The 14,516-nt window shown below is 39.6% G+C and overlaps 1 protein-coding gene across 1 annotated transcript in view; it reads left to right on the top strand.

Moving 5' to 3' along the window:
• The window catches only part of PATJ (PATJ crumbs cell polarity complex component), a 371,645-nt gene that overhangs the window by 319,037 nt on the left and 38,092 nt on the right, over nt 1-14,516 (top strand). The window contains exons 35-39 of the mRNA XM_052636620.1: nt 3,955-4,148; nt 7,688-7,835; nt 8,960-9,046; nt 12,395-12,509; nt 13,253-13,290. Of these exons, the coding sequence (XP_052492580.1) occupies nt 3,955-4,148; nt 7,688-7,835; nt 8,960-9,046; nt 12,395-12,509; nt 13,253-13,290 (582 nt within the window). The remainder of the gene's footprint in view (nt 1-3,954; nt 4,149-7,687; nt 7,836-8,959; nt 9,047-12,394; nt 12,510-13,252; nt 13,291-14,516) is intronic.

The raw sequence follows: 14,516 nt of genomic DNA, 5'->3' as shown, positions 1-14,516 counted from the left end.
GGAATAGATTGAATATTCAAAAGAGTACAGATACATACAGGCCTTGATACTTAACATGATTTGTAAGCCCACAAATTTTTCTGTAATAGTCATGTGGAGTTAAATCTAATATGTGCATTGCTTTATTGTGGCAGTGGTTGCACAGGTATAAATTCACAGTATAAATTGTATATTTTAAATATGTACATTTTAAATATGTATGTATGTGAGTTATACCTCAATAAAAGAAAAAATTTTTAATTTATCTACTTGTTTTGAATAGACCCTCAGCTGTAGCCATTCTCCTTCATAAAATATATTCATGTACAAGTGAACACTCAGGACAGAGTAGCATGAAGAAAGCAAATGTGTTTTAAGTGCAAGGAGAATTTGAAAGGTCAACTAAACCATTTCCTGGCATCTGGCCGAATTATATTACCCAGCGTGGATGGATGGTCTACACTTCTCATTAAAGATAGCCAGACAGGCTCTTCTCTTACACCAGGCAGGATCTTGTCACAAAAGCATATTGTGTGTTTAGCTAAGAAATGTACCTCTCAGTTTGGTCAGGGAACACGTTTCCTTCCTAAGTAGCTGTAGACTCCACATTTGAGCTTGTTCTAATTGTGGTTGCTGTATATGGAGCCATAATGAGGCCTAATCAGCCTGGGGTCTGGAGGTTGCCTCAAGAAGAAGACCGGCAAACTTTGGTAATACATTTCTGAACAATGGCCTTTCTGCTCTTGAGAGTTCTCTGCATGGTGCAGCCTGGCCTTCATGAAAAGTGAAAGTGAAAGTTGCTCAGTCGTGTCCGACTCTTTGCAACAGCATAGACTATGCAGTCCATGGAATTCTCCAGGCCAGAATACTGGAGTGGGTAGCCTTTCCCTTCTCCAGGGGATCTTCCCAACCTAGGAATCGAACCAGGGTCTCCTGCATTGCAGCCAGATTCTTTACCAACTGGTAGCTCAACCCCTGATAGTTCAGTTGGCCTTCCATGGTTTTATACTATTGTTTTATGTTAAATTAGGACAAGCCAGATTTTGCTTACAAGTAAATAGTGAAATAATAGCCTGGTGAGATTTATGTTTCTGTGATAAACCTGGGCTGTTTTCTTTCTGGTTCTTTTTTTAAGGGTCAGTCCCTCCTCTTACCCTTCCTCTATTCCCATTATCCTCTTCTATTTTTGTGCAAGTGGGGGAAGAAAGAATAGAGAGCTAATATCTGGTTTTCCCTGTGGAATAAAATAATGAGGAGCTGCTGGCCTAGTTTGGTTATTCTTTCCTTCTAAAGCAGCAACTCACCCATTTCCCCACATGCCTTTCCTCCTCCAGGGACATGATAGACCCCCATTGACAACTGGGGCTTCCTATAATCCTTCTCAAACAAGAAGCCCTGCTGTTACCACTCCTCATCCTTTACAATCAATATTCTAAATAATGCATCTGGGGCTTATGTAAGGCACTTAATACATCACTGTACCATATTCTAACCACTCAGCAATGTTTCTCTTACAATTATTGGTGCATTTAGTGGTGTCTCAGTGGTAAAGAATTTGCCAGCCAATGCAGGAGACATGAGTTTGATTCCTGGATCAGGAAGATCTCCTGGAGAAGGAAATGGCAACCCACTCTAGTGTTCATGGGATTCCACTCCAGCATTCTTGCCTGGGAAATCCCAAGGATTGAGGAGCCTGGCGGGGTACAGTCCATGACATCACAGAGAGTCAGACGGGACTGAGCAACTAAACAGCAACAACTCGATTCACAGATGAGAAAATGAAAACTTTGAACTTGCAACAGATCACTTGAATTTGAACAGACATCTTGATGCTGGTATTTAGAGTGAATTGCTTTTGTAATATTAGAGTTTAATGACAGTGCTTTTAATTAAAAGCATAATTGTTAAGGCCTTTCAAAGGGTATTTTAGAGGCTTAGAGAATTCACCTTCAATCCATGGAGGTAGCTATTTTTCAGTTGAGTAGCAGAAGTGGTCTTGTGTGCCATCTATTGGAATACAGGAAAATAATCAGCTCAGACCACATTTTCTGGAGACATTGTTTTCCCCTTTGTCTGTGGGTTTACCTCGTAAACAAAGGAAGTGTGATCATGGCCCTGAAGTAATAGCGAATGCTGTCACTGAGCACCAGCCCTGACTGTAGTTACTTCAGCTCCTTGTAAAATATGTTTCTATTTTCTGTCAACCACGTGCCAAGTCCTGTGCCAAACGTACTACAGGGTTTATTTCATTCAATCCTCACAACAAAGTATATAGATACTATAATGATGTTATTATCTCCTCTAATTCATGGAAGGCAGACTTGAGTTATCTCTTTAAGGTTTCATACAGTAAGTTGAAATCAGCACTCAAAGCAAATTCCATCTATACCTAAAACCTACGCTTAACTATTATTATTCTGGGTGTTGTTAATCTAAGTGATTCACAAACCCACCAAGATATATCAGAAAAGAAAAAGCAGCTTGAAAATTAGGCCTTTAAATATTTTCTTGACTCACAGCATCAACTATAAATAATCACTCAAAAGTCACTTTCTCCAGGAAGGGCTCATTCCTCTTTTCTCCCATCTATGTAATCACTCTTTAAGCACAAGTAGTGAGTCTTTGGAATGTTAGGAGTGGAAAAGCCTTAGCCCAGCCCCTCATTGTATAGAGGAAGGAATGGCGGTCCAGAGATAGATGGGACATGCCCAAGCCACACAGACTGAGACCAACATCTTGAGAGAAACTGGCCCATGGCCTGGGCCTATCCTTTCCTTGGTTTGGCTCTTTTCCTAACTATGACCTTGAAGAGGGGGCCTACGACTCCCTTCTTCTGAGTCTGGGTTACTGTGTCCATCAATTAGGCCCATGTGTCAAATTGACTTAGCAACATCCATACTAGACTTTCTCTGTGGCTGGGGAAAGTCTAAGAGTGAGATGAGGCAGCACGGTATAGAGACTATGACTGGAAAGGTAGTCTGGTTTCATATTATGGCCCCTCCATGTCCTAGCTGTGTAACTTTGCTCAAGTCACTTAACCTCTGCATGCCTCAGTTTCCTCACCTGTAAAATGGTAATAGTATCAGAGAGTTCGTGTAAATGCTCATAAAAGGCTAATTTAATTTCAGTCTCTGGATCAGGAAGATCTTCTGGGAAAGGAAATGGCAACCCACTCCAGTATTCTTGCCTGGGAAATCCCATGGACAGAAGAGCCTGGTCTTCTGTTCAGCCCCATGAACAGAACAGTCCATGGGGTCGCTAAAGAGTTGGACACAACTTAGCAACTAAACAACAACAACACAACCATTTGTTAAGTGAAAAATAAGTTGGCTATGATTTCCATTGAACAGACAAGGGAAACGGAGCTTCACAGAGGTTATATAACTTGCCCAGATTCACATGACCGACTGGAAGCAAGGCCTCAGTTTCACTCAGTGCTGTTTCCAGTATATTTGCTGTCTAATGCATGGCCCTGTCTATACTCAATTAGATCCAGATTCAAATCAGTGGACTTCAGAAAGTATTTGACCATGTCAGAAATACCAGCCCCTCATTTCCTCCTGGCCTGTTCTGAAGTAGTCATGATGTTAGCAATTAAGAGTGAGGATGTCAAATTCAATTAGCAAACTGAATCCAAAAAATGCTGATCAAATACTAATGTTTATTTCCCCGTTGACCTCAACTGAACGAGCCAAGTAGTCCCTGCTGTCTTGTGTTGAGTCCATAGTAAAGTTCACAGCTACCTAAAATTGCATTATCATGTGACTAACCTACCCTCTGTAGTTACTTGGGCAGGGGAGTGTAAGGGCCACGTCCATTGTGCTTGAAGCAGCTATGACTGCTAGTGGGCACTCCCTGTGTGCTTTGGGACTGGCCGGAAATTTCTGGAGGTTTTTCACCGACTGGGTCAAGGAGCTGCTGAAGGCGGAGAGGTCTCTGCCATTGCATCCCCGTCTCAGATGCCTGTTGTTCTAGGTTAATGGGACTGACCTGCGGAGCGCCAGCCATGAGGAAGCCATCACAGCCCTGAGGCAGACCCCCCAGAAGGTGCGCCTGGTGGTGTACAGAGATGAAGCGCACTACCGGGATGAGGAGAACTTGGAGATCTTCCCTGTGGATCTACAGAAGAAGGCTGGTCGAGGACTGGGCTTGAGCATCGTTGGAAAACGGTAAGGAAGTGGTGTCAGAGTCAGGATTGATCAGCCTTGTTCCTTCAGAGTTCTAGGGACGAAAGCCAATAAAGACTGAAAGAGAAAGCCAGGTATAAACTAATGATGTGATTTCTAAAATTAACATTTTTATGACTATTTGAATGAGATAGGTCATGTTACTAAGCAAGACCTTAGCCAAAAAACATGTCTTATAAAGATAAAGTGAAGTGAACTGAAGTGAAGTCACTCAATTGTGTTCGACTTTTTGCAACCCCATGGACTGCAGCCTACCAGGCTCCTCCATCCATGGGATTCTCTGCAAGAGTACTGGAGCGTGTTGCCATTTCCTTCTCCAGGGGATCTTCCCGACCCAGGGATTGAACCCAGGTCTCCCGCATTGCAGGCAAACACTTTACCCTCTGAGCTAACCCAAATCAACCCAGACTGTTCCGACTTTTTTCCTCTTAAAGAGTAAAAACAGAGTCAACAAGGTTCTTTTTACTTGGAGTCACTTAGATCTAAGGCTGGCAGGGGTTGATTAAAGCAACCATACCTAAGAAACAGCTGGTATCAAGAAAGAGATTTACATATACAGTGTTGGGGTAGGAAAATTGCTCTACCATGGAGTGCCATGTTAATTTCATACTCTGTTAAACCAATTGAGGAGTTACTGAAACTAGCTGAGTTGACATGGTCAAGAGACATTGATTCTTCATGACAGTAGTCTTCTATTAAGAAAGATATCCTGCAAATAATAGCTTGCACCAAAAATATAGGTAGATCCTGGTGACCAGGCTACTCTTTTGAAATCTATGCTCCTTACCCATGTGATAGGAATTGCAGTAATTATTTCAGAACAGTATTAGTAGACTAGAGAAATCAGTAAGATCTTGAAACTGTAGTTCCAGCTTCCACAGTTTACTGACTTTAGATATCTAGTGTGTATGTATTCCAACAGGGCTGCAGGATTTTCATGTGATGCCCCAATATAGCCTTCAATGGTATCAACCATATTCTTAGGAAGAATCGAAGTTGGTTTTGTATATTGTGTCATGTACCCCCACTGACCTCTGTTGACTAGCCTAGTGCTTTGTTCCAAATGGTCTGATCTATTATTAGGATATTAGCTACCATTTTTGAGCATTGGTTTTGTGCCATGTACTGTGTACTCATGATCTTATGTTTTATTTCAGCACCATAAAACCATCACTTTGGAAATGTATTACAAAACAAAAGAGCTGAGACTCATATTTATAAGCATACTCAGGACACCTATGGGTGCAGAATAACTGACAGAGCCCATGTTGAAGCTTGCTTTCTTGTTGTGATCATACATGTGCCTGGAGAGAGTCCTTTTAGAGTAATGGTTTTTTATTTATTGTCTCATAGTGGATTGATGAAATAATCTTCATACAACATAAGCACTTTAGATTGAGTTTGTAAGGAACATTTACATTCTTAGCACAAAAGGTTTTATTGTAGAAGATCAAATATATAAGCTCTCAAAATTCTTTGCCTAGCAATTCCACAACTAGGAATTTATCCTAAATACAGTCTTGTAGATATGTTATTCACTGCACATTGCTTACAGTAGCTAGAGAAGTAAATAACCTATTTTCTATCAACAGTTTACTAATAAATGAATGCAGGTCAGGAAGCAACAGTTAGAACTGGACATGGAACAACAGACTGGTTCCAAATAGGCAAAGGAGTCCGTCAAGGCTGTATATTGTCACCCTGCTTATTTAACTTATATGCAGAGTACATCATGAGAAATGCTGGGCTGGAAGAAGCACAAGCTGGAATCAAGATTGCCGGGAGAAATATCAATAAGCTCAGATATGCAGATGACACCACCCTTATGGCAGAAGGTGAAGAGGAACTAAAAAGCCTCTTGATGAAAGTGAAAGAGGAGAGGGAAAAAGTTGGCTTAAAGCTCAACATTCAGAAAATGAAGATCATGGCATCTGGTCCCATCACTTCATGGGAAATAGATGGGGAAACAGTGGAAACAGTGTCAGACTTTATTTTGGGGGGCTCCAAAATCACAGCAGATGGTGATTGTAGCCATGAAATTAAAAGACGCTTACTCCTTGGAAGAAAAATTATGACCAACCTAGATAGCTTATTCAAAAGCAGAGACATTACGTTGCCAACAAAGGTCCGTCTAGTCAAGGCTATGGTTTTTCCAGTAGTCATGTATGGATGTGAAAGTTGGACTGTGAAGAAAGCTGAGCACCGAAGAATTGATGCTTTTGAACTGTGGTGTTGGAGAAGACTCTTGAGAGTCCCTTGGACTGCAAGGAGATCCAATCAGTCCATTCTGAAGGAGATCAGCCCTGGGATTTCTTTGGAAGGAGTGATGCTGAAGCTGAAACTCCAGTACTTTGGCCACCTCATGCGAAGAGTTGACTCATTAGAAAAGACTCTGATGGTGGGAGGTATTGGGGACAGGAGGAGAAGGGGACGACAGAGGATGAGATGGCTGGATGGCATCACTGACTCAATGGACGTGAGTCTGAGTGAACTCCCGGAGTTGGTGATGGACAGGGAGGCCTGGCGTGCTGGGATTCATGGGGTCGCAAAGAGTCGGACACGACTGAGCGACTGAACTAAATTGAACTGAACTGAACTGAATGAACAGTAATAGTTCCTCAAAACACTGGGTAAGCTGCAAGTGGTAGTAAGGACCAATTGCCAAAGTGTGTTAAGTGAAAGAAAGTTAAAAGAAACAAAGCTGGAGGGAAAAAAAAGACTATATGTTCTTTTATATCCATTTACACACACATGTACTATACACACATGCATTGCTTATGTATCTACAGAACATTGGTCTTCCCAGATGGCTCAGTGGTAAGAATCCATCTTCCAATGCAGGAGACATGGATTCAATCCCTGTGTTCAGGAAGATCCCCTGGAGGAGAAAATGACAGCCCCTTCTAGTATTCTTACCTGGGAAATGCCAGGGACAGAGGAGCCTGGTGGGCTGTAGTCCATGGGGTCACAGAGAGTTGAACACAGCTGAGTGACTACACACATGCACACAGAATGCCTCATGGAGATAATAAAGAAATGCGAAACACTGGTGATTTCTGAGAAGGGAATTTGGGGACAGGGAACAGAGACGAGAGGGGAAATTTTCAAGGTCACCCCTTTTTGACCTCTTGAATTTTGAGACATACACTTATTTATTCATCAAATAAATATAATTAAAACCTTAAAGTAATAAAGGCAGGAAAGGAGAGGAAGAGTGAGAAAGAGACTAGAAACAGATGAGATGATAATAATTGAGCTAATTGCTAAAGAAATAACGTGTCTAACAGTACTTAGCTGTTTTTTAAAGTGAATTTCCATTTCATTTCACTTAAGTTATCCTCTTGCAGAAATTATGCCCTTGGGCCAGTGAAAGTGAGTAATGCAATAGGCAACATAAATATATATAAGCTATTTAAAGGGTGAGCACTGTGAGGCTTATCATTTGGGAAGAATATCTGTAATCTCAGGTTTAACTTAGAAATATTGGGTTGTGCCATTATTCTGCTTTATGGTATTCACAGAAATGGAAGTGGAGTGTTTATTTCTGACATCGTGAAAGGTGGAGCCGCAGACCTTGATGGGAGATTAATTCAGGGAGATCAAATCTTATCTGTGAATGGGGAGGACATGAGAAGTGCTTCTCAGGAGACGGTGGCTACTATCCTCAAGGTGAGTCCGTAGCTGATTTCTGTCTGGCTGGTATAACTCAAGTCCAATGGGAGTGGTTCTAATTTAGCTTTTTTATAAAAGTGTTGAATTTTATAAAATGCATTGATGCTAGTTTTTTACTAGAGACCTAATCTCTGATTATTTTGACCAATTAGGAATAGCTCCTAAAGAAAGCTATCATTTTGACTAACAGGATTGAAGGGAACCTTGTTTGGGGATTTAAGCTAGTTTTTCATACTTTTGAGAATTCCAAGTACCTGCAGTTTTCCTCTAAAATCATTTGATGGGATAGGTTCTCCTGGAGTCACAAAATGTATCCTTTTTCCTCTTGGGCTATATTATCATGAATTCATCAAATTCAGCTTTTATCGCTTGAAATAATATTAAAGATGCTGAAGACCAAACCCTCCATCTCACAATGAAGTCCTGATAAAGTAGAGTGGCATGCCCAGATACCAGCACTGTGCTTGAGGAGTTTTTCTGTCTCTCAAGCTGTTTCTCACTGAGGCTGTAGAGTGTCTGGGGCTCAAGATTCCCTTCCAACTGTTTCTGCCGCATGGACCCTACCTGCCTTGGAAGAAACTGGTGAATAAAAATCCTTGTAAATGGCCATTCAGCTCTCACCAGGTGTATCTTATTCTGTTTCACAAATAATAGTTGTTGTAGGAGCTTTTACAAAATAAATGAATTCTGTTTCTTTTAAAATCCTGATTTTCTAAAATAGTTAACTATCAGTCATTACTCAAGACAGGACTTCTATCAGATTACCCATCGTTATCTCTGTGTTTGATTTTTTCCCATCCTCTTTTTCACCGCTTTTTCTTCATCATTTCACTGTTCACAAATGCTTTCATCAGAAGGAAAAAGAAAGAGAAAGGAGGTGAATTGAAATATAATCTTTTTAACATGTTTGAAGAAGTCAGGAAATCGTGAGATGAGTAGCGCTGAGTTGATCAATTTTTGTGACCTTACGTGATTTTTTTTGAGAACTGAATTTCCTTTCTACCTGTGGCCTTCATCAGCCATTTATGTTCTTGGCTGCAGAGATTAGTGGAGGCACTACCATAATAATTTAGGACACAGGTGCTACTGTTTCTCACCTGTTCTTTTCTTGTCTTCCCCAGTGTGCGCAGGGACTTGTGCAGCTAGAGATTGGAAGACTCCGAGCTGGTTCCTGGACCTCCTCGAGGAAGACATCACAGAACAGTCAGGTTGCTGATGGCTTCCTGTTAGACTCACTCACTCACCTGTCCCAATTGGGAGAAATTTTCCCACTTCAGAAATGATCGTTTGGAAATAATATGTAATATATAGCATATCCATGACACTAAGTTTGGTGTACTTTAATGTGTTTGAAATAAAAAATGAAAGGTGGGATGGAAACTCATTAAGCCCTATATTTTTCTCTCCTTTATTGCCTGCAAATATTTTCTTAGAACCACTTTTCTCTCCCACTATTCTATATTGCCTAGGCATTGCATGTACACAGCTGTGTTTATTTAAAAAAAGAACAACATCTGGTGGCAATTTGACCCTCATTAGCACAACATTGTTCTATTCATTCAATTAAATATTGCTATAAAGTTAACTTGTGAATAGCCACTCACACATGCCGAGGGCAGTTAATGGTATATTCCTGGGAGAGCAAACTATGGGGGTTTCTCCTGTAGAAGGGAGGCCTTAGTGGGTGATATTTTGTGGGTTAGCAAACATCTCATGTTTATTTGCAATGCTGATGTAAATGCCACTTTTTTTTTTCTAACAAAGTATATTTCACTGTATTTTTTTTTTCACTGTGATGTCTGACAAAATCAAGATGGTAGACTATATGTTAAGTCTTATTTCATATATAATTAAACTATAGAAATGTACACGTGACCCCCTAATCCCCTTTGTGGGTTATTAGATGGGCCTTTGTTTTGAGGTTAAAAGCATGATGACTTTTGGTCTCCTTTCTAATTTCCTTAGACTTAAAACCTCTCCAAGACCTTTGTTTGGAAGGCATTCTGATTTTATGGTTAGCCCACAGGTGCTTCTGGAATCCTATTAGCTGCCCCTTTTGCCTCATTTATGTTAGGAAATGAGTGAAGAAAAATACCATTGTTCAGATAGAATCACAGGTTATTTGGCTTGTCTTAGATAATTTTTAGGGCAAGCAAACCGAGCAAACATCGTTAAGTTTTTTGGGCTTTTTGTTGTTGTATCTGCATTTCTGGCTTATGTAATGGGCAGCAAATATCATGTATATTAAAAGAGTGGTGCAGTAGGATTCTAGACATCAATAAATGGTGAAAATTCTGATCGAACTTGTATCAAAAGTGGGAACTTGAGATTCAAAATAGTTGTCTTGGGGGTGTGGGCTCAATCGCTCTGCTGTGTCCAACTCTTTGCAACCCCATGGACTGTAGCCCACCAGGTGCCTCTGTCCATGGGATTCTCCAGGCAATACTGGAGTGGGTTGCAATTTCCTCCTCCAGGGGATCTTCCCAACCCAAGAGCTGAACGATGTCTCCTTCATCTCCTGCATTGCAGGCAAATTCTTTGCTAGTTGAGCCATTGGGGAAGCTACTAGTTGTCTTGGCTTCTTCCTTAATGGAAGATTCAACTTAAGTGATTTCATCAAAGCCCCATTGTACATAGGGGTTACAATGTAGAATAGACAACACTGGAGATGAAATTTTTCTTCCTGTAGAGTACATGAAGGTGACACAGAAGAAAAGGAGTTTGATAAACTGAAGAGAACGAGAAGGCCTCCCAGACAGAATGTAGCATAGGCAGAAGTGCGAAGGGGTACAAGGAGCTCTGGTGTTTTAAAAAGAGTTTGAACTGACAGGTGGGGTGGTGGGTAGAACTGGACTTCTGTCCTTGAAGATTGTATATATGCATCCAGGAGATTAATAAAGTTCATACTCAGGTGAAATACAAAGATAACAAATTTAGAGACTCTACCATTAAATGTCAAAAGCCCACCATTACCATTTATCTGGTAGGTAAATGTGAGCTGTCATATTTTGGAAACCTGGGACGAAGTACCAAATACTTTTCTCTAACCTCTTTACACAGAATTTTCATTTAAGAGGATAGAAGTTTAATTCAATGTTAAGAAAAACAGCAAATATATTCTATCCTTACTTTATCCTTAAAAGTAAGATCCACATGAAATATGTCTGTACTGATACGTAGCTAATGGGAAGGAAGCCAGTAGCAGGCTTTGAAAAGGAAGTGTCCTGCATCTTCATGAGCTGAAGACCAGCACATGACCCAGATGGAGAAAAAGAGGAACCTATTCCCAAACATTTCCCCTAACAAAGAAAATATAGTAAAGTATTAATTTTGGAATCTAGGTGGTATGTCTACTGTATCATTCAACTTTTCTATAAATTTTAAATGTTTCATATTTAAGGAACGTTAAAATATTAAACAACTTGCATCATACTAAGGAAATGGATCAAATTATGATTTGTCAGGTGATAATTGTAGTCTTAGATTTACTTTAAAATTTTGAGGTAATTAAGGCATAACCTTGAGAATTTGATAGAAAAAAAGTTCTTTATTCATTATTAATGTCATTGTTGTGTGCATTGGGAAGATCCTTCACTGTGCATATGATTTTCATTAAATAGCCCCAGCCAAACATGACTATGGATTATCTAAATTTATTTAAATAAACATTAGCTTTATTTAAAAGGACAGTAATGAAGGTGGCACTAGTAGTAAAGAATCTGCCTGCCAGTGCTGGAGACATAAGAGACTTGGGTTCAATTCCTAGATCAGGAAGATCCCCTGGAGGAGGAAATGGCAACCCACTCCAGTATTCTTGCCTGGAGAATCCATGGACAGCGGAGCCTGATGGCCTATGGTCCACAGGGTCACAAAGAGTCAGACACAACTGAAGTGACTTAGCACAAGGAGGTATAGCAGATTGAGCTGAATTATTACCAACTCTGGGAAAATCTTTGAGAAAAAAAAATTTAATATTCCTAAAATAACATATTCCCTTGATATTTGCTGCTTTTTCTTACAGTTGGGCATTCTATATAATCAAGTTCCTGTTAATCTAGACTTTCAGTTCAGTTGCTCAGTCATGTCCGACTCTTTATGACTCCATGGACTGCAGCATGCCAGGCTTCCCTGTCCATCACCAATTCCCAGAGCTTGTTCTACCAAAATAGCTCATGTATTTGAGTAATAAGAAAATAAATATTAATTGTACCCCCCCACTGACACTTAGTGTCATTAACTGATCATACGTGAACACTGTGTAACACACTAGGAAAATGTTTCTGATTTCATGTGGCGCACAAAAAGCTGAAATTACTGCATGCTTCCTACCTTGATGATTGAAACCACATATAAAAGCACATATAATGGAGAAAGTAGTGGAGCAAATGTTAAATGGGGTTATTCAGGGTGATGAGAGAGGGAGTGTGAGTTTTCCTTTTTGTTTGCTTTTTTGGCCTCCGCAGAATTTGCTATTACATGGCTATGGTTACTTCAGCAAGTAAAACAGTAATAATAAGTATGGATTTCTAAAACTGACCACTGAGTTTCCTTTTCAGGGGAGTCAGCATAGCACACAAAGCAGCTTCCATCCTGCCCTGGCTCCTGTCATCACCAGCCTGCAAAACCTGGTTGGCACAAAACGAGCTTCAGATCCTTCCCCCCAAAATTCAGGTATTGCTTCAGACACACCATCAGCAAAACCATCCTGTTACCCAATTTTTTATAAAAATTAAAAAAAAATTTACTGGAGTATAGTTGATTTACAATGTTGTGTTAGTTTCAGGTGTATAGCAAAAATGTTTTTAAACCTTTGAACACGGCCACATGAGCCCCAAACTTTCTGAAAGCCCTGTTCTAAAGGAAGGAAAGCCATAGAGATCTGTGTTTGAAATGTGCCTTAACTTTACACATGGAAAGGAGAAAAGTAGAGATCTAAGGTACTTCATAAAGTAAAACCATTTCCAAAGAGAAAATTTAAAGATTATGGGTCACTCAAGGAAGGTCAGAATGCATATCCCATCATGGGTGGGGCAGGAAAGGGGGTTTTTAAGTCTTTCCTTGGGTCAAGTTATCTTTGATTAAGGCAGAAAAATGTGCTGTGAGACACAAATGGCTCACCCTCCAAGCCATTTACTCGCCATATTCCAGGCAACCGCTGCTACAGTCCATCAGCTTTTGTCAGACCAAGTGATTGCAGCCAGATCTATCTCAAGCAGAAGGACTTGTTAAAAAAAGAGGACTTAGCCCCTGATAGATGGTCACCAGTTAGAATTTTGAGAAAGGGTATAATGCCTTCTTGCCTCACTATTCTCTCCTTAAAGACCTAGAACATGATGCTATTTTCATGGGACAATATTATATCCTAGATATGTTATCTCTTACTTTTAAAAAGTTAATTTGTTGCTTCTTTATAGACACAGATGTGGGACCAAGGACCGTTGAGATAATCAGGGTAAGTCAATGATTTTTTTTGTTTGTTTGTTTTTCTGATTTGTTTTGGATTTGCATAATATGTACATCTTCCCCTCAATACAATGTATTGGATTGTTAGTGTGCTCTTTTAAGTTACTGAAGTAAATATATGGTCTGTGTAACACAGACATACTTAGAAAAAGAAAGCAAAGCACATTCATGACCACTGTGAATTTTTTGGTGCATCCCATCCACTTCATTTTTTATGTTCAAGTTTTATAAAAACAAACAAAAAAATGGTATCAATTAGATGTACTGTTGTAGCTTGCCTTTTTTACTTTACAGCATGGACTCTTAGTCATGCAAGTCAGTATTTTTTGACAGCATATGGCATGATTTTTGTCAGTTAACATAGTATTCCATCATATAAGTGTGCTGTAATTTTGCTTAGCCAATGTCCTCTTATTAAACCAGTAGCATATTTCTCAACTTTTGTCATCTTTTATAGCAAAAGATGTCTTTGTATTTTCTTTTTGGCTCATATCATGGGTGTTTTCCTTAGGCTTATTTCTTAGAAATGAAATTGTTGGGTCAAAATCCACACTTGTTTTTTAAAGGCTTTTTATGCATAATGCTAAATTGCTCTCCAGAGAAGACTGTGTAGGATGCATTTCAGTTCATAAAGTCATCAAATCCTAATTTTCAGACTCCTGTGTGATATGCAGAGTGTTAGAAAGCACTTTTATTTTGCTCATGATTATTATTAAATTTGGGATTCAAGAGTAATGAGAAAAATTATGACTTTGTTGTATTCATAGTTCAGCTGTAGTAAAGTGATATCCAGCTTAACTGGGTTCTCTGGACTCAATTAGAGTTATGTTTAAAGACACTTTACCATTTATTAGCTCTATGACCTTCGGCGAGTTACTTAAGCTCAATTTGCTCATCTGTAGATTGGGCTTATAACACCTCTCAAGGTAAATCTTGTTGTTTGGATTAATAAGGTCATGCACACAGTGTACTTAGCAGAGTACCTAGTTCATCAGGAATGTCCAGGAAGTGGAATCCTTAATCATTGGCTACAACTTTGACTAAATCTGCCTGATTATTCCAAGTATCTTTCCAGCAGAGTGGCAACTCAAATGTTCCTTGGATGGGGAAGTAAAAATGTACCAATATGTGCATAATTATGGATAAATTAAAGAAACATCATAATGAATTTGAACATAACCAAATTATTCCATAAATTTCTCATTCCAAGATTTA

Source organism: Budorcas taxicolor, chromosome 3, assembly GCF_023091745.1.
Source record: "Budorcas taxicolor isolate Tak-1 chromosome 3, Takin1.1, whole genome shotgun sequence".
NCBI lineage: Eukaryota > Metazoa > Chordata > Mammalia > Artiodactyla > Bovidae > Budorcas > Budorcas taxicolor.
The sequence above is the reverse complement of the archived record's forward strand: the minus strand, read 5'-3'. Positions and strand labels throughout refer to the sequence as shown.